The sequence below is a fragment of the Protopterus annectens genome, chromosome 9.part0, assembly GCF_019279795.1.
Source record: "Protopterus annectens isolate FY-2018-M chromosome 9.part0, PAN1.0, whole genome shotgun sequence".
NCBI lineage: Eukaryota > Metazoa > Chordata > Ceratodontiformes > Protopteridae > Protopterus > Protopterus annectens.
Window position 1 is genome coordinate 747,496,285 of NC_056743.1, and position 26,689 is coordinate 747,522,973.

A 26,689-nucleotide genomic window follows, 5' to 3' on the forward strand; every position below is an offset into this window, starting at 1 on the left:
AAGTTTCAAAGCTGCTACAAATCAAAGCAATAGAAAAGGTTCCTCCTCAGGAACAAGGCCAGGGATTCTACTCAAGACTCTTTCCTTGTTCCAAGAAAAGAAAAGCAATGGAGACCTATACTGGACTTGTCCGCTCTAAACACTTTTCTCATTGTGCCAAAATTCAAAATGCTGACGCTACAGCAACTTCTTCCCATGCTGGGCAAGGGGTCTTGGCTGGTTACTCTGGACCTCAAGGAGGCATACCTGCATGTCCCAATCAGACACAGTTGCAGAAGATACCTCAGATTTCCTGCAGGGTCAGAGCATTATCAATTCTCAGCATTGCTTTTTGGCTTATCTACTGCACCCAGAGTATTCACGAAATGCCTGGCATCAGTAATTGCACACTGCAGACTCCAGGGGATACAAATATACCCTTACCTGGACGACTGCCTTATACAAGCGGACAGCAAGCAAGCCTTGATAAGAAACTTGAATTATGTCATTCACTTACTACAGGCTTTGGGATACACAGTCAACATTCAAAAGTCAAGACTAATGCCATCCCAACAAATAATTTTTCTAGGAGCCAAACTAGACACAAACTCACAAATGGCTTTCCTCACAGAAGAGAAACAAGAACAATTACCAGATTACTTCAAAAGCCTAGCAAAGCACACCCAGATGACTGCAAGGAAAATCCTGCAGGCCCTGGGTTTCATGGCATCTTGCATTCTTCTGATTCCACTGGCAAGACTACACATGAGAAAACTACAATGGTACCTAAAAAGTTTATGGTCTCAACACAGCCACAACTTAGAAGCAATAATTCCACTCATTCTACAAAAGGAAGTTTTGTGGTGGGCTCAAGCAAGCCAGCTAAACAAAGGCATGTCTTTCAACAAACCTCAAACAAGCCAAACCATTATAACAGATGCCTCAGATCATGGATGGGGGGTGCACATGGAGGGCAGATGCATTCAAGGGCAATGGGCACCCCGGGAAGTGCATCTACACATCAATCAAAAAGAGATGTTGGCAGTAATTCATGCAATCGAGGCCTTCGGAAAATTTCTTCAGCAAGGTCATCTGCTGATACAGACAACACCACTGTTATGTGGTACATAAACAAACAGGGAGGTACTCATTCTTACCCCCCCTGCAGACTAACAATGACTCTTTGGGAAAAGTCCCTGAAACTGAACATACAGTTGCAATCCCAGTTTGTTCCAGGCAAGGACAGTGTTCTGGCGGACAGTCTAAGCAGAAACATCTTGGACCCGCACGAATGGATGTTGCATCCAGACATTTTTTCACAAATAACTCATGCATGGGGGAGGCCGGACATAGATCTCTTTGTCTCACACCTCAATCATCATCTGAGGAAGTTCTGCTCGAGGACACACCATCCTCAAGCCTGGAGAATGGATGCTCTCTCCTTCAGCTGGAACTCTCTAACAATCTATGCACTCACACCTCTACCATTAATGACCAAGGTGTTACTGAAGATCAAAGCAGAACAACCGAAAGGCATTTTGATAGCGCCAGATTGGCCAAGACAGCACTGGTATCCATTACTAAGGAGCATAACTTGCACCAAGCCATGGCCCCTGCCTCAATGGCCTCTGCTTTTGACTCAACACAATTACAGGACGGTTCATCCCAACCTGCAAACTCTGCAGCTGGCAACTTGGAGGGTTCCATGACTTCTCCCCATATCTCTCTCTCTCCAAGGAAGTTCAAGAGATCTTACTGGAAGCACGCAGACCTTCCACCAGAAAAACTTATTCAGCCAAATGGAAGAGATTCAACATCTGGAATGCCAACAAGGGTCAGGATGCATCAGTAATGAGCATCCCACAGATACTAGAATACTTGGCAGAAATGCTGCATAATGGACTTTCATATTCTTCCATAAAAATACACGCTTCGGCAATTTCAGCAAAATACAACAGTGATCCACCTGTGTTTTCATATCCTTTGCTAATACAGTTTCGAAGAGGGGTAAAGAATATCAAACCTCCCAGAAAACCACCAGTGCCTGCATGGGACCTCAACTTCGTGTTGGAAAAATTAACTCTTCCTCCTTTTGGCCAGCAGCATCTTCAGAATTGCAATTTCTCTCCTGGAAAACAGTTTTCCTGTTGGCAATTACCTCAGCAAGAAGAGTCTCGGGGATACAGGCCCTCATGGCAGTACCTCCATTTCTAATTTTTCATCAGGACAGAGTTTCTTTAAGAACCAATCCTTCATTCATGCCAAAAGTGATATCCAGGGTGTCTCTAAATCAAGCAGTTCACCTGCCTACCTTCTTTCCCAATCCTCAAAATAAAGGAGAAAAGCTGCTGCACACTTCAGGCATACACACACAACTGCGCTACTACTTGGACAGAACAAAAGCCAACAGAAAGTCTGACCAACTATTTGTAGCTTATGCTGCTGGAGTACAAGGAAAGGCAATTTCCAAACAAACAATTTCAAAATGGATTGGACACTACATCAGATTCTGTTATTCTTTCCATGGAAAATGTGTGCCAGCCAATATCAGGCCACACTCCACCAGAGCTATAGCCACCTCCACAGCCTTTCTAAGAGGGCTGACTACAAAGGACATTCTAGAAGCTGCTACATGGAGCTCCATGCATACATTTTCCAAGCACTACAACCTGCCTTTATATTCCAGATCCCGAGCAGGCTTTGCTTCGGCAGTCCTGCAGGGCATTTTAGCTACACCATCTTTATCTTAGAGCCTACCACCCCCAGCTTGGCTATGGTATTCAACCCATATGTAAGGACTGCAGTTGCATTCTTGAAGGACATAGTACAGTTTTGTACCTACCATAAATGTAGATGTCCGATGGATATGCAACTGCAGTCAGGTTTTCCCTCCCTCCTACCCCTCTGTATATTCTCCTTTTTGGGTCCACTCCCCTTTTTCAAATTAGCTGGGGATATCTGTTATGGTGTATCTGTTTATTACTGTTGTGTATGTCTGGAATTCTTTATCCAGTCTCTAAATTTAGCCTTCCTTGGAGGGCACCTGGCATCTGGGGCAAGAAACACTGAAGAAGATGGCGTTGACTGCTGCTTTTATACCCCAGCCGCTCTGACGTCGGGGAAAAGGCGACATCAGCCGACGCCGGACCCAGACTTTGGAATCCGGCCGACCGAAGGGCTGCCTGAGGCAGGACAATCCATATGTAAGGACTGCAGTTGCATATCTATCGGACATCTACATTTATGGTAGGTACAAAACTGTACTTTTGGGAGGGTCTTAAATGTGGCGAGCAAATTTGCCTGCAGCATACCAGTCTTAATGAGTAGGCATAGACCATAGAGATCTGACGTTTTACCAAGTAAACATAATTTTAAAGGACATGCCTTCAATGCATTTGTATTTGATTTATTTAACTCAGTCGATGCAGCCATGCAAGTGCATTGTATTGAACAAGTTAAGGTTCTTGAGCTGAACAAGTGTTTGTGGTAGCCGATGTTTTCTTAAGTGATCAAGGTGTGATGAAGCAGCTTCTGTGAAAGTGTAGAGTCCACCTTCTGTGTGGTAAACCAAACTTGTCTGATCCATTTTATTTTTTCTGTACAGTGAACCAAACTTATTAGTACGGGCATGTAACCAGCTAGGCCAGTTCCTACAGCACCGTGAGACTAACCTGCGATATCTTGCACTTGAGAGCATGTGCACATTGGCTAGTTCTGAATTTTCCCATGAAGCAGTGAAGACACACATAGAAACAGTCATCAATGCTCTGAAGGTGAGGGGATGGATTTCTGTCAGGAATCCATTTTATTAATTGCCATATTTTAGTTGTAGCAACCTTTTTGTTCAGCTGTTTCACTTGCTTGTGTTGCATTTTGTACATTTATTGTTGACCAAAATAGTCCAGTTCAGTGTCCTTTTTCATCAGTCTGTCTAATGAAAACTGCAAGATTACTATCAAAACCATAGTAAAATAAACATAATCAGTAGGAAACGACTAGCAGTGTATAAGTATGCAACATACTGTGTATGAAGTATAGCACAATTTCATGCACACTGTAGTTACAAAGTATGGAACAGTAACCATCTGGACATTTAACTTTCAAATCTAGGATAAGATTAATTACAGCTGTTTGTACCCAGCAGATATGACAATACGCATATTTTAACTGGGAAAAAAATATGTTGCATTCCTTGATGGGACTTGCAAAATGTGATATCAGCTGCATGGACAATTCTTAAATATGTCAAAGTTGTGAAGGTATGTGTCTGTTTTGCATGAGTGAACAGGTTGCAAAAAGGCCACTAATTTTCATCTACATATGTTTTTATTCATCATACTAACAGAATGCTTACAGTAATTCAGACTTAATACATTTTTCTTAATTAGATCATTATCTCAATGAGGTCATTTTCATTCTTGTATTGACCAGTACCTTTTCTCAGACTGCTGTGACATAAATCAAGAGTCACAGACATGAATGATTTATGAACATAAGCTATTCAACTTAGGTAAAAAGTTACGCAGACATGACTGCCAAGTGATACAATCTTTGAAATTATTTGAAAATCATTTTCTCACACGAGATTAACTGGACTTTTTCATGTGGGTTTTTACACTGGCAAAATCCTTCCTGACACCACCTGCAAGAAAACGTGTGTGCACAATACAAATAATTATATTTCCAATTATGTAATTATAAATGTGTACTTATGTGTATGTTAAATATATTTGTGTGTATGTACATTGTATATATCAGAAATGCATGCCATAGTACTTGGAGCTTTTTAACTGGCATGCTGCCTAACCTCGCCATGCATGTCTCCTTGTTGATATCCTGCTCTTTTCCATCTGACCATTTTAGACATGTTTTTTTAGGCTGTGGTCATTAGCATTTCATAGTTTTTCTTCGTAGAAGTGTGAGTGGATAATTTTGATAAAACCTGTTCTATGGTTCAAGCAGGCAACTTTAGTGTCAGGCGTTTTGGTCCAAAAATAAAATGGAAACTGTCTTCTTTTGAAGGTCTTGATCCCTGTGTTTTAAGACAGATGAGTTGGCATACATCTCCCAGCTATCTTCCTCTTTCAGCTTTAACAGAGAGACAGGACATCATATCCTCTGCTTCCCCACCAGATACCTCATTTTGGGGGTGTTCTCTGAGGGATGAATGCTCAAAGGCCATAAAACTTCTGGACCTTCCTGAGCGAAAAGAGTTAACCATGCCTTCATTCATCAGTATGGAAAATGCCTATAGGAGAGCGTGTTCTGGAGCCCAAGTACTAATACCTTACTTCTTGGAAGCCAGATAGCTTTTGCAGGGTTGAAGATTCCTCCATGTTACCTGTACAGAAGTCCTGTTAATGATTCAGGAAGATGAATGGTATCTCAGATTTGAAGCAGGGGGTGTTGCTACTTCAGTTCACATCTTTGCCCTTTGTTTCATCTACAGTGCTCATGGTATTTATAGAGTGCCTGCTTCCAGTAACTGGCTTACATAGGGTCATGGGCATTAATGTTTTCCTCTGTATGGATAACTACCTTATTCAGACACTAATCCAAGAAGAGGAGCAGAAGGTTGCTGCAGTTCTTGGCCTGCTTCCAGAACCCAGGACTCTTGACCCTGAAGAAAAAAAACTCCTTTATTGAATTATCACTTGTGACATAAAGAAACTTACATTTATGTAAACGTAATCAAATCATATTAATGAGTTTACATTTAGAAACATTGTATATCCCATATATTCTGTACAATATATGATCAGTCCAACATTACATAAATTGTTCAATTCCTGCCTTCTCTTAAACCTCATTCTTCCTCCAAAGTATTTATCTGCAAGTGTTCTTACAATTTCCATTTTTTCCCAATGTAATTTACTCCTACCCTTTTCTGAAGATCCCACTTCTGCTATTTTGTCTCTGTTACAATATTTACTACTAGAAGAGTGGTTGGTTTAGACTTTGATGTCCATTTTCTAGTAAGTGCTTTTTGGCAGCCAACAGAATTAAACTTCAGAAGGCTTTACTGTGTCTAGGGAATTCAGATCCTGTATCCCAGCTCAAAAAATGTTTTTATTTACACTCGCTTGCCCAATATTCCCTGACAGTACCGTGTAGGGAATTTTTAAAGTCTTTCAACTCGTTGCACTCTGAAAACATATGCTTCCAGATAACTCTTTCTTTCCCATTACACCAGCTGCATTTACCATCTACCCGAGGAAAAATTCTTTGGAGTCTGTCTAGGGTATAAAAGTACCTATGCAAAAACACTTCCAGACAAAAATCCTTAATCTTCTAGACTTTGCTGTATATGTGGGAACCATACACATGCCGTGCCATTGTTTCTTTTTGAATTGCTTATCTAATTTCTCTTCCCAATATTTTGACCTCCTTTAATTCCTATAGTTATCGTGCAGTGTTTATATATGCCATACTTATCTCTGACAGCTGCTTCTCTTCTAGATGCAACTGAAAGCACAACCAGTGCAGGTCTTTCACTTAGGATTCCCCTAACCCTTTTCTGTTTGCCTTCCCTATCAGGGTTTGATCTCAGAGTACAGGCAATCTTTAGCCTGCAGTCCAGTTGTCATCTTAGCCACTTTTCATTTTATTATCTTTCCCTCTCTCTCTATTTATTTATTAACATTTGGTGACCGGGAAAGTCAGACTGGGTCAGAAACCCATTTTCAGTGGAGGCCCAGGGAGAAAAGCTCCAGTACAATGTAGACAAGAGTAGTACATTATATCAACAAAGTTTATATACTAGTAAGTTTTCAGATGTAGTTAATATATCAGATATGTACTTGTATTTCTTCCCAATACCATGATTCCTTTGCCAGCTTCCTCCAGTAAATTCTAGCCCCTCTTGCCTATTCTCTGTACCCTTAATTGCAGTCATCCCTATCAGCGGAGTTTCCTTTCTGCATTCCCATGTTGGCATAGTTCTTAGTATACTTTATGAATATAATATTCTGTATGACTGTTCTTAAGGATATGCATCCAAAATCCCACTCTCTTCTTACTTCTTGAATTTCTCCCTGATTCATCATCATACCTTTCCACGATCCTTTGAATCGTAACTTTCTGCTTGTATTGTGTATAAGAGCCTTAACTGTGTAGCTATAAAATATCCCTTCATAGGTTCATAGGTGTGTACTAGGCTAATGGCCCTGGAGCCTAGCCCATAGGATTACCATAGCAATGTGCCACCCGACCCTAGTTTCCAGCGCCTCTGTCGAATAGAGCCACTGGAGTTATCCCTGGGGTGAATTTTCTATTTCTCATCCACTCATCAAGATTTCCCTTGAAGAGGGCCAGTGAGGTGCTCTGCTTAACATGTATGAGAAGTCTATTCCATAGCATGGGCAGTCTCTGGGTTATGAACCTGTCCCTCCAGCATGTTCTGTTGATTGTGGTAATGAGGTTGAGGTTTCTGGAGCGTGTGGTACAGAGGGATTGGGATTTCTTTAGATTTAGCATTTCTAACAGAGCTGGGTCAGACATGGCTTTGTAAGTCGAGCAGAGATCGCCTCTAAGTAGGCGATATGAGACAGAGAATAGTTGAGTTGTTTTGAGTCTGTCCATGTAGGACAAGTGTTTAAGGCCTAAGATCCAGTTTGTGAGGTACCTGTGCGACCTCTCCAGTTGTTGCAGGTGTCTAGTGAGGCACATACCAAATGGGGCATTGTACTCTATGAATGGCCTAATGAGGTAAGAGTAGAGGGAGACAATGACCTCTTTCTTCCTGGATGCAAAACCCTTAGTAATGAGATGTGCCACATAGAAGGGCTTTCTGACCGCATTGGCAGTGTGCTGGTCAAAAGAGAGGTTCCTGTCAACCTGTGTTCCCAGATCCCTTACAACGTCTTCTGTGTTCAGTGGACTACCATTTATGTGGTAGTTCATGGGGATTGAGTTTTTCCCAAAGGGGATGAAGACACATTTTTTGGCATTGAGCTTAAGGCCATGGTTCTGACAGCAGTCGTTGGTCTCAGTGAGGCCTTTCTATAGCATGTCAGCATCACTTGGGGAGTTAATAATGGCTACCAACTTGCAATAGTCTGCAAACTTTGTCAGCCAGAGTCCCTTCATGTTGGCCTGGACTTCTGAGAAGTAGATACCAAACAGGAGAGGACCCAGGACTGATCCCTGTGGGACTCCACACGTGACTGGTCAGCAGTCTGAATTGGAGTCAGCTACTTTCACAGTGTGAGTTCTATCTGTGAGCCAGTTCGAAACCCACCTAGTGATATAGAGATTGATGGCTAGCTTAGTGAGTTTTTCTATGATTCCTGAGTGGGGAATGGTATCAAAGGCCTTGGCCAGATCAAGGTAGGCTGTATGAACCACCTTTACTTCATCCACAACTCTGGTGACTGATTCAAAGAAGTCAACCAAGTTGAGCAGGCATGATCTACCCTTCACAAAACCAAACTGTGTGGGATCCAGTGTCTGGAGATTCCCTATATCCTTGTTTATTAGGTCCATGATGATGCGTTCCATAGCCTTGCATATCAGACTTGTCAGGCTAATGGGGCGATAGTTCCCTGGGTCTGTAGTTGCTCCTCCTTTGTAAAGAAGGATGACTATAACAGTGCACCATTCAGTAGGGACAAAGCCTGAGGTGAGGCTGTGATTAACAGGGCACACAGGTGAGGTGCCAGTTCACTCTGTAGTTCATGTTGAACACAGTCAGAATGTTTTCCTCTTTTGAGCAAAGTCTTGTACCTGACCAGATGTTCTTCGTTTCACTGTTGCAGTCATTACATTTGGGTTATATCCTTGCAGGTAGCCCTCAGTCGGCCTGATTAACAGTCTTGGGTCCTGTGTTGGTTGCTGTCCCTCCTTCCATGACGTCAGGTCGTCAGGGGTATAAAACATGCAGCCGATACCATTACATCAGTCTTTCTTGCCGTGCGGTGTCTGAAGCAGAAGCAGTTCGCAAGTGCCAGTCGATCAACTCTAGAAATTTTCATTTTCGAGTTTCAGAACCGAAGTCTTCAACTAAAGCCAAGTACCCCGTTGAGGAAACTCTTTCTTGCTTCTTACCGATGTCAGTAAAAGTTAATAATTGCATTACTTGTGGAAAGCAAATACCTCATAAAGATTTTCATTTGTACTGTATTCCTTGCCTAGACTCTGACACGACGTACCTTGCTGTCAGTTTTGTGCTTTATTTAATCAGCACACTATCCTTTGTCTGTATATTTTCACCTGTAAATATTTCAGTTCTCGGTTTAATTATCCAGAAATGTCGGTTAGCCAACCGATTAACAGGATTCCGTAAAAACACAAAGGTAAAGAGAGAGACAGGCCATCGAGGTCCAAAACCGCCAACGCTTCTCCTAAGCCAGTCACCAGAACTCAGTGAGGTGCTTTCGCAGCCCCTGATACCCACTACTTCTGATTCGCAGGCCTCTACTGAGACCCATTTGGAGTCCAGTATGCCGCAAGATGCTTCAACTATGGAACCAGCGGATGTCTCTACCTTGGATGGGTCCGGAGCCGCTGTGCAGGCACCGGCTACTGAGGGTGTATTCAGGCCTACGGACTTGCATATTAAACAGACGCTCCTTCTTTACTTAGGCCTAAATCTCTATCCATGGGCAAAAAAAATGATACCCAGTCCACATGCTCAGGCCTCTATGCGTTAAAAAAATAAATGATAAGAATGGCTGGAGCTCTAATAACTCTAATCAGGGGTAGCCAAACCCCCCCCCCCCCCCCAAGAGGCCTAGGACTGAAGTTGATTATGAATCTTCTGATCAGGATTCTGTTTTTTTCCGATTCTTCTGATATCTGGATTTGGCCTTATCTACTTATGAAGATTCTGATGCAGAGGACTCCATTACCTCTGCTTCCCCTCCTGAGGATTTTTCTTTTGGGGAAACCTTACATATACTCTAAGGGAGCATTTCCACTGGGAAAGCCAGAATTTTTCTGATTCAAAAAAGAGGCTTAGGGATTTCCTTCTCCTACCTCAGCACATTAGCTATTCCTCCTGTACTAGACATTGTTGATGATGCTTTTTCTGAATCTAGTTTGGCCCGATTCCCTGCCTCCTGCTTCCAGAAAACCTGACAAGATACTACAGGGTCCCTGAGTCCCACAAGTTCCTTTTAAAAAATCCTATTGCAGATCCAGATACTATTTCACAGGGGCCCAAGGGCATTAAGGCTTCTACTGCTAAAAATCCTACCCCTTCTGATAGAGACTCCAGGGCGCTGGAGAGATTGGGTGAGAAGGTTTACGCTTCTGCAACCTTGGCCATTAGGGCTTTAAACTGATAGTTTCATATGTTAAAGTATCAGCAACATGTTATTGGACTGCTTAAACAGAAAATGGTTGATTCCTGACTGTGTGGAAAATAAAGAATTAAAGGATTTAATGCATTCTGCTGAACAAGTTGGAAAACATACTTTGCAATGTGGTTTTGATTCATTAGAGGCCTCTTGCAGGGCTGCTGTTACTGGGGCTGTGCTCAGAAGACATGCTTAGCTTAAGGAGCAATCGTTGCCTGATCATGTTAAAACTAAATTGTTGGATGCTCCTTTAAATCAGGACCACCCGTTTGGCAACAAGGCTGAGGAAGTTGTTAAAAGCATGGAAGATAAAGCTAAATCTATGCAAACTGTTAAAGATTTTTTTTACAAGTTCAGCCTCCTAGATTTAGTAGGCACTGGCCCTCTTAAGAATTGGTCCTTTCCAGCCCCTTCCAGGTCTTCTCAGTCCAAACCCAGACACAGCAAAAACCCCAGGTTTCAGTCCCTGGGGGACACAGAACTAAGCAGTGGGGGGCCTCCACTTCCAAATCTGGGAATAATAAGACCCCCCCCCCCATGGTAAAATGTCTCAATGACTTCCTTTTAAAATTTCCAAGCACTTAACTGACTGCCCCTTTGGGGGGGGAAAGATTGCTCTTCATGCAAGGAATTGGGAACTCATTACCCAGGACAATGTAGTGTCCCAGGGATACAGATTTCACTTCCACACTTTGCCAGCACCAAGCGGGTGGCCGGACCAACCCCCAAATCAGTGGGCAGAGGCCCAAAAACAAATACTTTTTCTCTTAAGCATGGGGCTGTTCAACTGGTACCAGAAGAGGAAAAGGGACAAGGTTTCTACATGAGACTTTTCCTGGTACCCAGAAAAGACAATTCATGGCGTCCTATCCTGGACCTGTCTACTCTAAACACCTTTTTGGAGATTCCAAAATTCAAGATGCTGACTCTTCACCAATTGCTTCCTTTGGTAGGCAAAGATGCCTGGTTGGCAACACTAGATTTAAAAGAAGCATACCTGCACATCCCAATCATGGAATCTTGCAGAAGATACCTATGCTTCAAAGCAGGCTACATGCGCTATCCGATGTTCTTCGTGTTTCACTGTTGCAGTTATAACTGTAGGGTATTCCTGCCGGCAGGCAGCCCGAGGTCGGCCAGAATTCCAAAGTCTGGGTCCGGCGTCGGCTGTACCAGCAAGTACCCTGACGTCAGAACATTGAGGTATAAAGCTGACAGGCGACGCCATCTTCTCCAGTCTTTCTTGCCGTGCGGTGGAACGCAGCTCGCAAGTTGTTGGTTGGCGGAATCCGGACAACGTGCTTTGCTTGTCGTCGGTCCGAAGACGACGACTTCTCTTCTCAAGCTAAGTACCCTGTTGGGGAAACTTTTTTCTTGCTCCTCCGATGTCAGAAAAAGTTAATAATTGTATATTGTGTGGAAAACAAATACCTCATAAAGATTTCCACTCTTACTGTCTTCCTTGCTTAGGCCCTGACCACGACGTCTCTTGCTGTCGGTTTTGTGCCAGGTTTAATTCTCGTACTATTAAGCGTAGGTACGATTGGGCCTTGAATTATTTCGGTAGACGGTTCAATTATAGGATGTCGTCGGATACTTTACCGACCACTGGAATTCACAAAAAATGCAAGGACAAGGATAGGCCTCCGAGGTCCAAACAGGATACTTTGCAGCCGGAGCCAGCTTCGGGTTCGCCTGTCGTCAGCCACTTCGGAACCGATGGCCGACACGGACTCCCATGGGGAGCCAACTAGGCCCAGTATTTTATCTGCTGCAGGACCTTCGGACATCGCTCCTTCAGATGGGTCCGGAACCGCTGTGCAGGTACCGGCTTCTGAAGGGGTTTTCAGGCCTTCTCATATTACTATTACTACAAAGACAAAGGCAAAGTCAAAGACTCCTGTTAAGCCAAGGGTTTCTTCTCAAGCTTCTACGGATTCAACTCCAAAGACCCAGAAACAATTATTAAGGATGGCTGAAGATTTGCTTACTATGATTAGGGGTTCTCACCCTCCTCCTGACAAAAGGCCTAGACAGGATATTCCCTATGATTCCTCTGATCAGGCTTCTGTGTCTTCAGTCTCTTCGTCTGACCAGGATTATTCTTTTCCTCCTTATGAGGATTCTGATGCAGAGGACTCTATTCCCTCTGCTTCTCCCCCTGAAGATTTTTCTTTTGGGGAAACCTTGCATGAGATGAGAGAGCATTTTCATTGGGAAGGTCAGGATTATTCTGCTTCCAAGAAGAGACTTAGAGAATTTCTCCTTCTCCCACAACACAGACCTTTGGCTATTCCTCCTGTTCTTGATATTGTGGATGATGCTTTCTCTGAAGCTAACTTGAATCCTGATTCCTTTCCGCCTGCTCCTTCTAAGCCGGATAGGTTTTACAGAGTCCCTGATTCCCATCAATTTTTGTTCAAGAACCCTTCTGCAGATCCTGAAACTATTTCTCAGGGCTCCAAGGCTGCTAAGGCCGCTTCATCTAAAAATCCTATTCCCTCTGAAAAGGATTCTCGTGCCTTGGACAGATGGGGCAAAAAGGTGTATACTTCTGCTACTCTTTCTATTAGAGCTTTAAATTGACAGTTTCATATGTTCAAGTATCAGCAATTTCTTTTGTCTGTTTTAAAACAAAAACTTTCAACCTTACCTGCATGTGCAGAGGACAAGGAATTACAGGATGTCTTGCATGCAACTGAACAAGTTAGCTAACATAGTTTACATTGTGGTTTTGATGCCTTGGAGGCTTCTTGTAGGGCTGCAGCCTCTGACACTGTTATCAGGAGACATGCTTGGCTTCGAGAGCAGAATTTACCTGAGCAAGTTGAGGCTAAATTGTTAGATGCCCCTGTTCAGCATGATGTTTTGTTTGGGTCTAAAGCTGAGGAGGTTATTAAAAAGATGGAGGATAAAGCGAAATCTATGCAGACAGTTAAAGATTTCTTACAAGTTCAGCCTCCTAGATTTTCTAGAAATTGGCCCTCCAAAAATTGGTCCTTTCCCACGTCTGACAGGCCTCAAAGGGGGAAGATATAGACGCTCCAGAGGTCGAGCTCAGGCTCAGGCCTCTTACAGGTCCAGACAATGGACTGCTTCATCACCTTGAAGGGGAGAAGACAGATCCCAATCACAAAGGAAGCAGACCCAATGACTCTATGTTGGGCTACAGGTCCTCCTTGCCTGGAAGCCCCTCTCGGAGGAAAACTTTCTCTTTTCTACCAAAATTGGACTCATATTACCCAAGACAAATGGGTTTTGGACGTGATTTTAAGAGGTTACAAATTCCACTTTCATACTCTGCCAAGGTCTATCGGTTGGCCAGATCTGCCAAAACATCAATGGTCAGAGGCCTTAAATCAAGTGGACGCTTTATTGGCCATGAGAGCCATAGAACCTGTTCCACTTTCAGAGATGGGAAAAGGTTTTTATTCAAGACTATTTCTGGTCCCAAGAAAACAAAACTCATGGAGACCTATTCTGGACCTTTCAGTATTAAACACCTTTCTGGAAATTCCAAAACTCCAGATGCTTACTCTACAACAACTTCTTCCAATGCTCTCCCAGGATGCTTGGATGGTGACATTGGACTTAAAGGAAGCCTACTTACACATTCCCATCAGGCAGTAACGCAGAAAATACCTCAGATTCAAGGCAGGTTCGGGGCACTTTCAATTCTCTGTACTGCCCTTTGGCTTATCTACTGCGCCCAGAGTCTTTACCAAGTGCCTGGCTCCAGTAGTAGCTTATTGCATACTCCAAGGGATTCAAATTTACCCCTATCTGGACGACTGCCTTATTCAGGCGGACAGCAAAGACCTTTTACTTCAACATCTGCATTTTGTTCAACGTCTTCTCCTACTACTGGGATTTTCCGTGAACACAAAAAAGTCACATTTGATCCCCTCTCAGCAAATGATTTTTTTGGGAGCTCTTCTAAACACAAACTTGCAAAGGGCCTTCCTCACTCCGGAAAAACAATTACAGCTGGCCTCAATTTTCAAAACCTTGGCTACTTTAACTCAGCTCACTGCAAGGAAATTCCTGCAGGCACTGGGCTACATGGCTTCTTGCATCCTGTTGATTCAAAATGCAAGGCTTCATATGAGAAAACTTCAATGGTACCTCAAGAGTGTATGGCCACAGCATTACCACAGTCTGGACACAATGATTCCACTGATTCCCTGCCTCCAAAAAGAGTTCCTTTGGTGGTCAAGGGCTTGTGCTTTAACCAAGGGGAATCCCTTTCGTCTGCCTCAACCTTCTCAGATCATAACCACGGACGCTTCGGATTATGCTTGGGGAGCTCATTTTCTAGACATTTGCCAGCAGGGCTCTTGGACAAAGAAGCATCTTCTCTGGCACATCAACTTGAAGGAAATGTTGACAGTCCAAAATGCTCTTCTAGCCTTCCAGAATCTTTTGAAACCAGGGCCTCTTCTGATTCGTACAGACAATACCACAGTCATGTGGTACATAAACAAGCAAGGGGGCTCTCACTCTTACCCCCTTTGCAGGCTAGCCATGAATTTATGGGACACAGCTCTAAATCTGAATCTGCATCTTCAAGCTCAATTCATTCCAGGAAAACAGAACCTCTTAGCAGACAGCCTAAGCAGAAACCTTTTGGATCCTCACGAATGGATGCTGGACACCAGCTTATTCAGAAAGATTACTGCAGTTTGGGGTTGTCCTCGGATAGATGTGTTTGCATCCCATCTCAGTCATCAGTTGCCTCCCTTTTGCACCAGGTCCTTCCACAAAACAGCTTGGAAAGTGGATGCCCTGTCATTCAGCTGGAGGAATCTTTCGGGATATGCCTTCCCTCCTCTTACTCTTCTGCCTCAGGTGTTACTGAAAATAAAACAGGACAAACCCAAGATTATCATTTTGATAGCTCCAAATTGGCCTCGGCAGTTTTGGTATCCAACTTTAAAACACCTATTCGTGGAACCTCCTTGGATTCTACCTCTGATCCCTTCTCTTCTGTCCCAGCATCAGGGTAAGATGCTACACTCTCAAATCAAGACTCTATGCCTGGCAGCTTGGCTCTACAAGGGCCCTTGATTCCTTCATCTCTTCCCAAACAAGTTTTGGATGTTCTTTTAGAAGCTAGGCGGCCTAGCACTAGAACATCTTATGCTTCTAAATGGAAAAGGTTTTGTATTTGGATGCAGGATCGAGGTTCTGATCCTCTTTTGCCTGATATTTCCTCCATTTTACTTTACCTCTCAGACCTTTTGCTTAAAGGCCTCTCCTTTTCCTCCATAAAAATTCATGCTTCTGCTATCTCGGCTCATTTCAACACTGATCCTCCCATCTTTTCTCACCAGCTGGTGAGACAATTTTTGAGAGGGGCTAAGAATTTAAGACCGCCCAGAACTCCTCCTGTTCCTGCTTGGGATCTTAACTGTGTTTTGGAGAAACTTACTTTGCCTCCTTTTGAGCCTGCTGCAGCTTCGGATATCAAGTTCTTATCCTGGAAGACAGCTATTTTATTAGCATTGACTTCTGCCAGAAGGGTTTCAGAGTTGCAAGCTCTCATGACGGTGGAACCTTATATTATCTTCCACCAAGACAGTTTCCTTGAGGACAAATCCTACATTTATGCCTAAGGTGATTTCTAAGGTGGCTCTAAATCAGACTATTCACCTTCCTACCTTCTTTCCAAATCCTCAAAATAAAGGGGAAAGGATCTTACATTCATTGGACGTGCACAGACAACTTTGTTTTTACCTGGACAAAACTAAAGATTTCAGAGAATCTGATCAATTGCTTATCTCTTATGCCTCCAGTTCTTTAGGTAAGGCTATTTCTAAACAAACTATTTCCAAATGGATTGCTCTTGGAATAAGGTTTTGTTACTCTCACTATGGGAAACAGATTTCAGGTATGGTTAGAAGTCATTCTACTAGAGCAGCTGCCACTTCAGCAGCTTTTTTCAGAGGAGTTCCTACCAAGGACATTTTGGAGGCTGCCACTTGGAGTTCAGTGCATTCTTTTTCTAAGCACTATAATCTCCCTTTGTATTCTAAGTCTAGGGCAGGCTTTGCCTCTGCTGTTATGCAGAGTCTTCTAGCTGCCCCTTCTTCTGCATAACCTCCTCCCTCATTCACAGCTTTGGGATTCTACCCTACAGTTATGACTGCAACAGTGAAACACGAAGAACATAGTACAGTTGTGTACACCTACCATAAATGTAGATGTTCGAGTATCTTCACTGTTGCAGTCGGTGTTTCCCACCCACCAATCCCCTCTTATTTTTGCTTGTTCTCTCTTCCACTTCCTTTGTGGTGTATTTGTGTTTCTTTTTGGACACCTTTTGGTTAGTTTGGGGGCTTCTGACATCTGGGGCAAGAAAGGCTGGAGAAGATGGTGTCGGCTGTCAGCTTTATACCTCTACGGTCTGACGTCAGGGTACTTGCTGGTACAGCCGACGCCGGACCCAGACTTTGGAATTCTGGCCGACCTCGGGCTGCCTGCCGGCAGGAATACCCTACAGTTATGACTGCAACAGTGAAGACACTCGAACATCTACATTTATGGTAGGTGTACACAACTGTACTTTCTCTGCACTGCCCTTTGGCTTATCTACTGCTCCCAGGGTATTCACAAAGTACCTTGCTCCAGTTATTGAATTTTGCAGGCAAAGAAATATTCAAATATACCCATACCTGGATGATTGTCTAATTCAGGCAGAAAGCCAGGACATACTTTTGAATCATCTGGCCTTTGTACAAAGGGTTCTAACTTGCCTGGGGTACATCATAAACGAAAATAAATCAGACATGGTACCCTGTCAACAAATTATGTTCCTGGGAGCAAGCTTGAATGCAACTTCCCAGATGGCTTACCTCATGCCAGAGAAACAAATTCATTTGACAACCTACTTCAAACAAATGGCCACAAAAACACCCTGCTATCTGGAAGACAAGTACTGCAAGCCTTGGAGTTCATGGCCTCCTGCATTCTTCTAATTCCATATGCAAAACTGCATATGAGGAAACTACAGTGGTACTTAAAAAGCCTATGGTGCCAACATTCTCAGGATCTAGAGATAATGATACCTATTATACCTTGCCTATGCCTAGAGTTCCTTTGGTGGGCAGAGGCCTGCCACCAAGACAAGGGACTACCTTTCACACCACCCCCTGCCGCCCAAACCCTAACAGACACATCAGACTATGCATGGGGGGGCTCACCTGGCAGAGAAGTGCATTCAGGGCAAATGGTAGCCAAGTCAAATGCACCTGTAAATCAATAAAAAAAAAATGTTAGCTGTACAGAATGCTCTGACGGCCTTCAAGGACCAAATTCTTCCAGGATAACTAATGGTAGAGACCAACACTGTTATGTGGTACATAAACAAGCAGGGGGGTACACATTCTTAGCCCTTCTGCTGATTAGCCATGGCATTGTGGAACATAGCCTTGAGCTACCAAGTGCACCTACAAGCTCAGTTCCTGCCAGAAAAATTAAATACACTGGCAGATGGACTAATCAGAAACCTCTTGGACCCACACAAGTGGAAGCTGGAACCAAGGATTTTCATCATGTTGACAAGCAAATGGGGGAGCCCAGATATAGACCTGTTTGCCTCTCTCCAGAACTACCAAATGGACAAATTTTACACAAGGACTCCCCACAAACAAGCCTGGAAAGTGGATGCTCTGTCCTTCAGCTGGAAAGAACTATCAGTCTATGCCTTCCTCCCTCTGCCTCTGCTCTCCAGAGTACTACTAAAAATCAAACAAGACAATCCAAGGATGATTTTGATTGTTCCAGACTGGCCACACCAACACTGGTACCCCCTCCTGTCCAGTGTCATGGTTATCCCCATGGCACCTGCCTCAGACTCCTTCCCTGTGTCTCAGCAGGAGGACCAGATTCTGCACCCTCAGCTTCTAACACTGAACCTTGCAGCCTGGCTAATTACATAATCTCGCCTTTACCATCCCTCAGTAAACCTGTGATGGATATCGTTTTAGAGGCAAGGAGGCCTAGTACTAGAAAATCTTATGCTGAAAAATGGAAAAGATTCTATGCCTGGAACCAATCTCAAGGGATGAGCACAGTAGCGCCCATTTTACCTCAGATTTTACAATACTTAACTGAGATGCTTCACAAGAGCCTGTCTTTTTCCTCCATTAAAATCCACACCTCAGCCATTTCAGCTCATTATAACACAGAACCTCCTCTCTTCTCTCATCCACTGCTCAAGCAGTTCCTCAGAGGGGCTATAAAATTGAGGCCACCCAGGAGAGCTCCAACCCCAGCCTGGGACCTTAACTTTGTCTTGGAGAAACTCACTCTACTTCCTTTCGAGCCAGTTGCTACTGCAGACTTAAAGTTTCTTTCTTGGAAAACAGCTTTCGTTTTAGCAATCACTTCAGCTAGAGGGTATCTGAATTACAGGCCCTTATGTCAGTGGAGCCTTTCATTATTTTTCATGCGGACAGGGTGTCCCTCAGAACCAATCCATCCTTCATGCCCAAGGTGGTATCCAATGTGGCTTTTAATCAGTCCATTCATTTGCCAACCTTCTTTCCCAATCCACAGAATAAAGGGGAATGGATACTGCATTCCTTAGATGTGTACAGGCAACTTAGATTCTACTTGGACAGGACTAAACCTCAAAGGAAATCTGAACAACTTATTGTGGCATTTGCTGCAGGGGCAGAGGGGAAGGCTATTTCAAAGCAAACCATTTCTAAATGGATAAGCCATTTCATTGATTTCTGTTATAAGCACCATGAAAAACCTATCCCCCAGGGGATCAGACCTCACTCCACCAGGGCTGCATCTACCTCTACAGCCTTTCTCAGAGGCGTCCATACCAGGGATATCCTAGAAGCTGCTACCTGGAGTTCTGTACATACTTTAACCAAGCATTATCATTCGTCAATGTTCTCTAAATCCAGAGCTGGCTTTGCTACTGCAGTCTTGCAGGATCTTATAGCTGGCCCTAATGCTATCTGAATTCCTCCTCCCAACCATAGCTTTGGGAATCTACCCAAATGTAATGACTGCAGCAGTGAAACATGAAGAACATAGTACAGTTGTGTACACTTACCATAAATGTATATGTTTCAGTTTATTCACTGTTGCAGACCTGGTTACCCTCCCTCCAGCCCCCTAACTTCTTTTGGCTATACCTCTACTTTCTTTTACTATGCTTTAAAGCCTTTTTTGGTGTGTTTGCTTTTTTGTTGGAGGTATATCGTTGTACTTTTATATTTAATTGCTTCCCATTAGGGGGGCACCTGACATCTGGGGCAAGAAAAACTGATGTAATGGCATCGGCTGCATGTTTTATACCCCTGATGACCTGATGTCATGGAAGAAGGGACAGCAACCGATGGAGGACCCAAGACATTGTTAATCAGGCCGACTGAGAGCTACCTGCAAACCGATAACCCAAATGTAATGACTGCAACAGTGAATACACTTGAACATCTACATTTATGGTAAGTGTACACAACTGTACTTTACATCTGTATTGCAGCAAACCCAGATGACCATAGCTCTGTTTTGTGGGACAATGGGCTACATGGCTTCCTCAGTCCCGATGACCACCTCATCAAGACAGCATATGAGGAAGCATGAGTAGTATGTTAGAAATATTTCTAGCATGCTTAGTCTTTTCAGCATCCCACCCTCTCTTTCCCTATATCAAGAAAGAGTAGAAGTGTCAGATAAAGCAGGAGAATGTCAGTCAGGAGGGCCCATTCATGCTTGACTGAGAAGATTGGATGTGCCCAACAGACTTTGCAGAGATTGCTTGGGGAAACACACTCAGGGGATTTAAGGATTCAGAGTGTCTAAAGCCAAAGGGCAGAGAAGAAAATACATTGATATGAAGTAGTTTATGGCAGCGATGCTTGCCTTGAAGTCCTTCAGACCAGTGTGAAAACACTGATCCTCTACATTCTTACATAGAACAGTACAATGATGTTGTGCAGTAACTTAGTGGGGCTGTCCATCATCTCTTTCATGCAGGTTGGCTGTGAAGATGTGGAATGTGGTCCAGGAGTTGGGAATAAGTCTTGGCGCATCTCTACATCCCTTTTTTTCAGGAGGTTGCCCTTACAGGCCGACATAGTAGGAGAGGAGAAGACTCTTCTGAATGGATGCTGGACAGGGATGTCTTTCTGGATATGGTTCACAGGTGAGGTTTGTAACAGACCTTTTTGCTTCTTGAGAAAACAGGCAACTCAAATGTTACATCAGGACACCAACTCAGAAAGCCTAGGAAATAATTCCTCTCCATTGCCTGGTGCATCTGTTTGTGTACACTTCCTCCAACCCCTTTTTTGTCTTTGGTGATTTAGAAGATAGAGAAGGACTGACCAAATTAGCATTTTCTCACTCTCGCTCAGTATGGTATGGATAGAGTTTGTACTTCTGCTTCATGTGAAACTTGACCAAAATAAGGGGTCAGAATGTATGCTTATCTGACTACTCCTGAATTCTTTATCTGTTGTTCCCATCTAGAACATGTTTTTCTAGGACATGCACATTATTTTGAGGGAGGCTGAGAGAGGAAATGCAAGGGAATCTTACCTGGCTACAAGGAGGAGATTCTCCCCCTGGTGTCAAAGGAGAGGTTATGATCCAACACAAACCTCTGTCCACGATCCTGTAATGTCGTTCAGACTTTATAATTTTGAGTTGTCTTGTACCTCTATGAAGACCATGTCTCCTATTTCAGCTTGCCTGCCTGAGTGGGAATGTTCCTCTATTCCTTGTTACTAGTAAAGCAGTTCCTAAAATAAAAGGGTCCCCTGCACCTGAATCACTCCCAAAACAACAATTGCTGTACTGTAGGTCATCATATGTGTCCTTGAGAAGCTATTGAACACTTCTAAACCAACTACTCTTGCATCCTTTAAATCATTACCAGTTGCTTTTTCACACTTTCTTCATGAAGTCAGGGTGTCTAGTCAACTGTTGCAATCTCCTACCTTTTGCCACTCCTACCTGACTGTTACAAGTCTTCTTTCATAGGTTCATAGTTAAGTACTACATTAGTTGCCCTTGCAGAGCATTTTAAGGCTAGTCAGTTTCCCTTTTTCTGCTCAGAATAACCGGACCCATTTGGATATAGATTGGCCTTACCTATTTCATGGTCGATAATATATATATATATATATATATATATATATATATTACTCCAATTTGAGGGGACCCCCATGCATGGGAAAAAGCATTTAGGAGCTTCATCTGTCCATTAGTAGTACAGGGGGGACAGTCCTGGGGTACATTTTCTGTTTCCCATCCATAGATCTAAGTTGGGCTTGAAAATGGACAGGGATGAACTTTGTTTTATGTGGATGGGGGGTGTTTTGTTCAGCAGTGGTATCTTGAGTAATATACCTGTCTCTCCAAACTTTTCTGCTGATGATACAGAAGAGGTTTATATCCCTAATCAGAGTATTTCTGATGCCATTTGATATGCTAATGTGCAGAAAATCATCAGTAGTGGGTCGAAGGGTTCCTTGTATGCCAGACACACATCATCTCTTAGCAGTCTGTATGATACCAAGTACAGTGACAGGGCTTTGAGTCAGCCCGTGTTTGACAGTTTGTTTACGCTTTGTATCCTTTTAACAAGGTGTCTTTGTGGACATTCCAATTGCATGTATCTGGACAGATGCATGCCAAAGAGGGTATCCTTTTCAATGAATGGTCTAATAAGGGCTGAGTAAAAGGGGACAGTGACATCCCTATAAGCTGTGCAGTATAGAACTTTTTTACAGCAATGGATATGTTGGCCAAAAGTTGGGTTTTAACTCCCATGCAATCCATCCATCTTTTTGCTGGATGTCCTTGTTTCCTCTTACCTGCTTCCTGTCTCTCATCTTCATCAGGTGGTCTGCTACTTTCCAGCACATGTGCCCAAGCCCCTGTAATTTATTCTCTTTAACCTTCTCTGCAGTTGGCATTACTAATTTCATCTGCCTCACAGTCTGAATCCTAGCACCCGTCCCCGGCAGTTCATCTCCATCACCTCTAACTTCTTGAACTGCTCTGCCTTCACTACCCAGGTTTTTGGACTGTAAAGTAGTACTGGTCATACCACTATTTTGTACACCTTGCTTTTTAGCATCTTTGGCATTCTTCTTTTGTCACACAATATCCCCAACACTGTCAGTTGGCTGCATCATATCTGATTCTAGCTTTCACCTGCTTGTTCAGACTTCCTTTCACTTCAACCACCCTTCGTGGATATGCGAAGTTGTTAACCTGTTCCATGGTTTTCCCTTTTATCTCAATTTTTAGTTTATTTACCCCATTTGCTGCCATGATAACTGTCTTGTCTTTACTCAGTTTTATCCCATGTACTTTCAGATGTCCTTCAAGAATGCAACTGCAGTCCTGACATATAGGTTGTCCTGCCTCAGGCAGCCCTTTGGTCGGCCAGATTCCAAAGTCTAGGTCCGGCGTCGGCTGATGTCGCCTCCTCCCCGATGTCAGAGCGGCTGGGGTATAAAAGCATCAGCCGACGCCATCTTCTTCAGTCTTTCGTGCCACGCAGTGCCCGAAGCAGAAGCAGTTCGCAAGTGCCGGTCGGCCAGCTCCTGTGTTTTCAGTTACCGAAGTCATCAAAAAGCTAAGTACCCCGTTGGGGAACCTTTTCTTGCCTCAGCCGATGTCAGATAAAACTGCAAAAGTTAATAACCGTTTGTCTTGTGGTAAACAAATACCTCATAAGGACTTCCATTCTTACTGCCTTCCCTGCCTTGGCCCAGACCACGACGTCTCGGCCTGTGCTTGCTTCAATAAGCGCACTCTCAGGCGCCGGGCAGAATTTGCTGAAGACTTTTTTTGGAGAAAATTACTCCTATATCATGCCGTCGGAACAACCGACAACACATATTTCCAAAAAACGGAAGGACCGGGACCGACATTCTCGGCCCGCGACTTCCACCGACACCACGCCAAAACCTACCGCGAGTGCATCTGTCTCTTCGGAGGCGGTAATTCAACCGCTTCAGACTGACGACACCACTTTACCGCACACTTCGGTCCCGGAGGCTACCCCGGTGCCGGTTGTTGATTTTCCTCCTGAAACCGAAGCCCAAGATTTGCCTTACACCATACCGGTGGACAAAGTTACTCCAGCATGTGGGGCTGCTAGGCCTCTAGTGTCTATGTCCATCAAGGCCTACACACGTGCTAAGGCTGCCAGCCAGGCTAAGTCTCACCCTCCTAAATCTTTTACCCAGGGTCCCACTTCTGATAAACAGATCATGACTTTAGCTGCAGATCTAATTTCTTTAATCAGAGGCTCTCAGGCTCATCCAGACAGAGGTTCTCAGCCGCCTACAGACAAAAGGCCTAGGGTTGAGCAGACAGATACCTTTTCCTCAGATGAAGCTTCAGGTGACTCAGGCCATTCAGATTCCCAGGAAGAATCCTTCCAGGCCTACGAGGATTCTGATGCTGATGAATCCATTCCCTCTTCCTCTCCTCCTGAGGATATTTCTTTCGGGAAAATTCTCCACTCCATGAGAGAGCATTTTCAGTGGCAGGGCCAGGATTTCTCTGACTCCAGGAAAAGTTACCCGAGCACAGACCTTTAGCCATTCCACCAGTGTTAGATGTATTGGATGATGTGTACTCAGACTCGAGTGCTTCTCCTGATTCTCTCCCTCCTGCTCCTGTCAAGCCAGACAGATATTACAGGGTTCCTGAAACTCATAAACATCTCTTTAAGGCCCATTCTGTTGATCTAGAAACTATTTCCCAGGGGCCAAAAGGAGTAGCCACTTCCACGGCCAAAAATCCTTTGCCCGCAGACAGGGAATCTAGGTCCCTCAAGAGGTGGGGTAAAAAAGTTTATGCCTCAACCACCCTTGCCATGAGGGCACTTAACTGTCTTTTTCATATGTTTCAGTATCAGGATTTCCTGATGGATGATTTGCAGAAAAAGTTAGCCTCTCCTGAGCCTTTAGATAGAAAGGCCTTGCAGGATTTGGTTCATAATACCCAGTAGGTTAGCAATCATTTTCTTCAGTGTGGTTATGATGCATTGGAAGCTTCATGTAGGGCAGCTATGACAGGGGCCGTCATACGTGGACATGCTTGGTTGAAAGAACAGGCTTTGCCAGATCATGTTAAAGTAAAGCTTCTAGATGCACCTCTGGAAAAACACAAGCTATTTGGTGCTAATGCTCAGGATGTGCTGAAATCAATTGAGGAAAAGGCTAAATCAGTACAAACAGTCAAAGATTTCCTCCAGGTTCAGCCACCAAGGTTCAGCAGGAATTGGCCTTCGAAGAATTGGTCCTTTCCAGACACTGACAAGTTCCAAGGGGGAAAAAACAGGCGTGCTCGAGGTAGAGGGCAATACCGAGGCTCCTACAGGGGCCGCCAATGGCAACCAACTAATCAGAGAACTGGCGCAGGAACTTCTACTGCTCCACAGGGACAATCACAATGACTTGACTTTGACACCGCCGACCAAGGCTCAAAGAGAAGCTCCCTTAGGCGGAAAATTATCTTTATTTTCAAAAAATTGGCACGTTTTAACAAAGGACAAATGGATTCTGGACATAATAGACAAAGGTTACAGGTTCCACTTCCATACCTTACCAACAAGACAAGGCATGCCAAACCTGCCACAAAATCAAAGGGCAGAGGCACTCATACAAGTTTCAAAGCTGCTACAAATCAAAGTAATAGAAAAGGTTCCTCCTCAGGAACAAGGCCAGGGATTCTACTCAAGACTGTTCCTTGTTCCAAGAAAAGAAAAGCAGTGGAGACCTATACTGGACTTGTCCGCTCTAAACACTTTTCTCATTGTGCCAAAATTCAAAATGCTGACGTTACAGCAACTTCTTCCCATGCTGGGCAAGGGGTCTTGGCTGGTTACTCTGGACCTCAAGGAGGCATACCTGCATGTCCCAATCGGACACAGCTGCAGAAAGATACCTCAGATTTCTTGCAGGGTCAGAGCATTATCAATTCTCAGCATTGCCTTTTGGCTTATCTACTGCGCCCAGAGTATTCACGAAATGCCTGGCATCAGTAATTGCACACTGCAGACTCCAGGGGATACAAATATACCCTTACCTGGACGACTGCCTTATACAAGCAGACAGCAAGCAAGCCTTGATAATAAACTTGAACTATGTCATTCACTTACTACAGGCTCTGGGATACACAGTCAACATTCAAAAATCAAGACTACTGCCATCCCAACAAATAATTTTAGGAGCCAAACTGGACACACTCACAAATGGCTTTCCTCACAGAAGAAAAACAAGAACAATTACCAGATTACTTCAAAAGCCTAGCAAAGCACACCCAGATGACTGCAAGGAAAATCCTGCAGGCCCTGGGTTTCATGGCATCTTGCATTCTTCTGATTCCACGGGCAAGACTACACATGAGAAAACTACAATGGTACCTAAAAAGTTTATGGTCTCAACACAGCCACAACTTAGAAGCAATTATTCCACTCATTCCATGTCTACAAAAGGAATTTTTGTGGTGGGCTCAAGCAAGCCAGCTAAACAAAGGCATGTCTTTCAACAAACCTCAAACAAGCCAAACCATTACAATGGACGCCTCAGATCATGGATGGGGGGCGCACATGGAGGGCAGATGCATTCAAGGGCGATGGGCACCCCGGGAAGTTCATCTACACATCAATCAAAAAGAGATGTTGGCAATGATTCATGCAATCGAGGCCTTCGGAAAATTTCTTCAACAAGGTCATCTGCTAATAAAGACAAGACAACACCACTGTTATGTGGTACATAAACAAACAGGGAGGCACTCATTCTTACCCCCTCTGCAGAGTAACAATGACTCTGGGAAAAGTCCCTGAAACTGAACATACAGTTGCAATCCCAGTTTGTTCCAGGCAAGGACAATGTTCTGGCGGACAGTCTAAGCAGAAACATCTTGGACCCGCATGAATGGATGTTGCATCCAGACATTTTTTCACAAATGACCCTTGCATGGGGGAGGCCGGACATAGATCTCTTTGCCTCACACCTCAATCATCATCTGAAGAAGTTCTGCTCGAGGACACACCATCCTCAAGCCTGGAGAATGGATGCTCTCTCCTTCAGCTGGAACTCTAACAATCTATGCATTCCCACCTCTACCATTAATGACCAAGGTGTTACTAAAGATCAAAGCAGAACAACCGAAAGGCATTTTGATAGCTCCAGACTGGCCAAGACAGCACTGGTATCCATTACTAAGGAGCATAACTTGCACCAAGCCGTGGCCCCTGCCTCAATGGCCTCTGTTTCTGACTCGGCACAATTACAGGACGGTTCATCCCCACCTGCAGACATTGCAGCTGACAGCTTGGAGGGTTCCATGACTTCTCCCCATATCTCTCTCTCCAAGAAAGTTCAAGAGATCTTACTGGAAGCACTCAGACCTTCGAC

The 26,689-nt window shown here is 43.9% G+C and overlaps 1 protein-coding gene across 5 annotated transcripts in view; it reads left to right on the top strand.

The window, feature by feature from the left end:
* Positions 1-26,689, top strand: part of LOC122811506 (AP-2 complex subunit alpha-2) — a 2,640,839-nt gene that overhangs the window by 974,540 nt on the left and 1,639,610 nt on the right. For all 5 annotated transcript variants that reach the window (XM_044083382.1, XM_044083385.1, XM_044083386.1 and 2 more), the window contains exon 9: positions 3,584-3,752. In XM_044083382.1, coding sequence (XP_043939317.1) covers positions 3,584-3,752 — 169 coding nt within the window. The remainder of the gene's footprint in view (positions 1-3,583; positions 3,753-26,689) is intronic.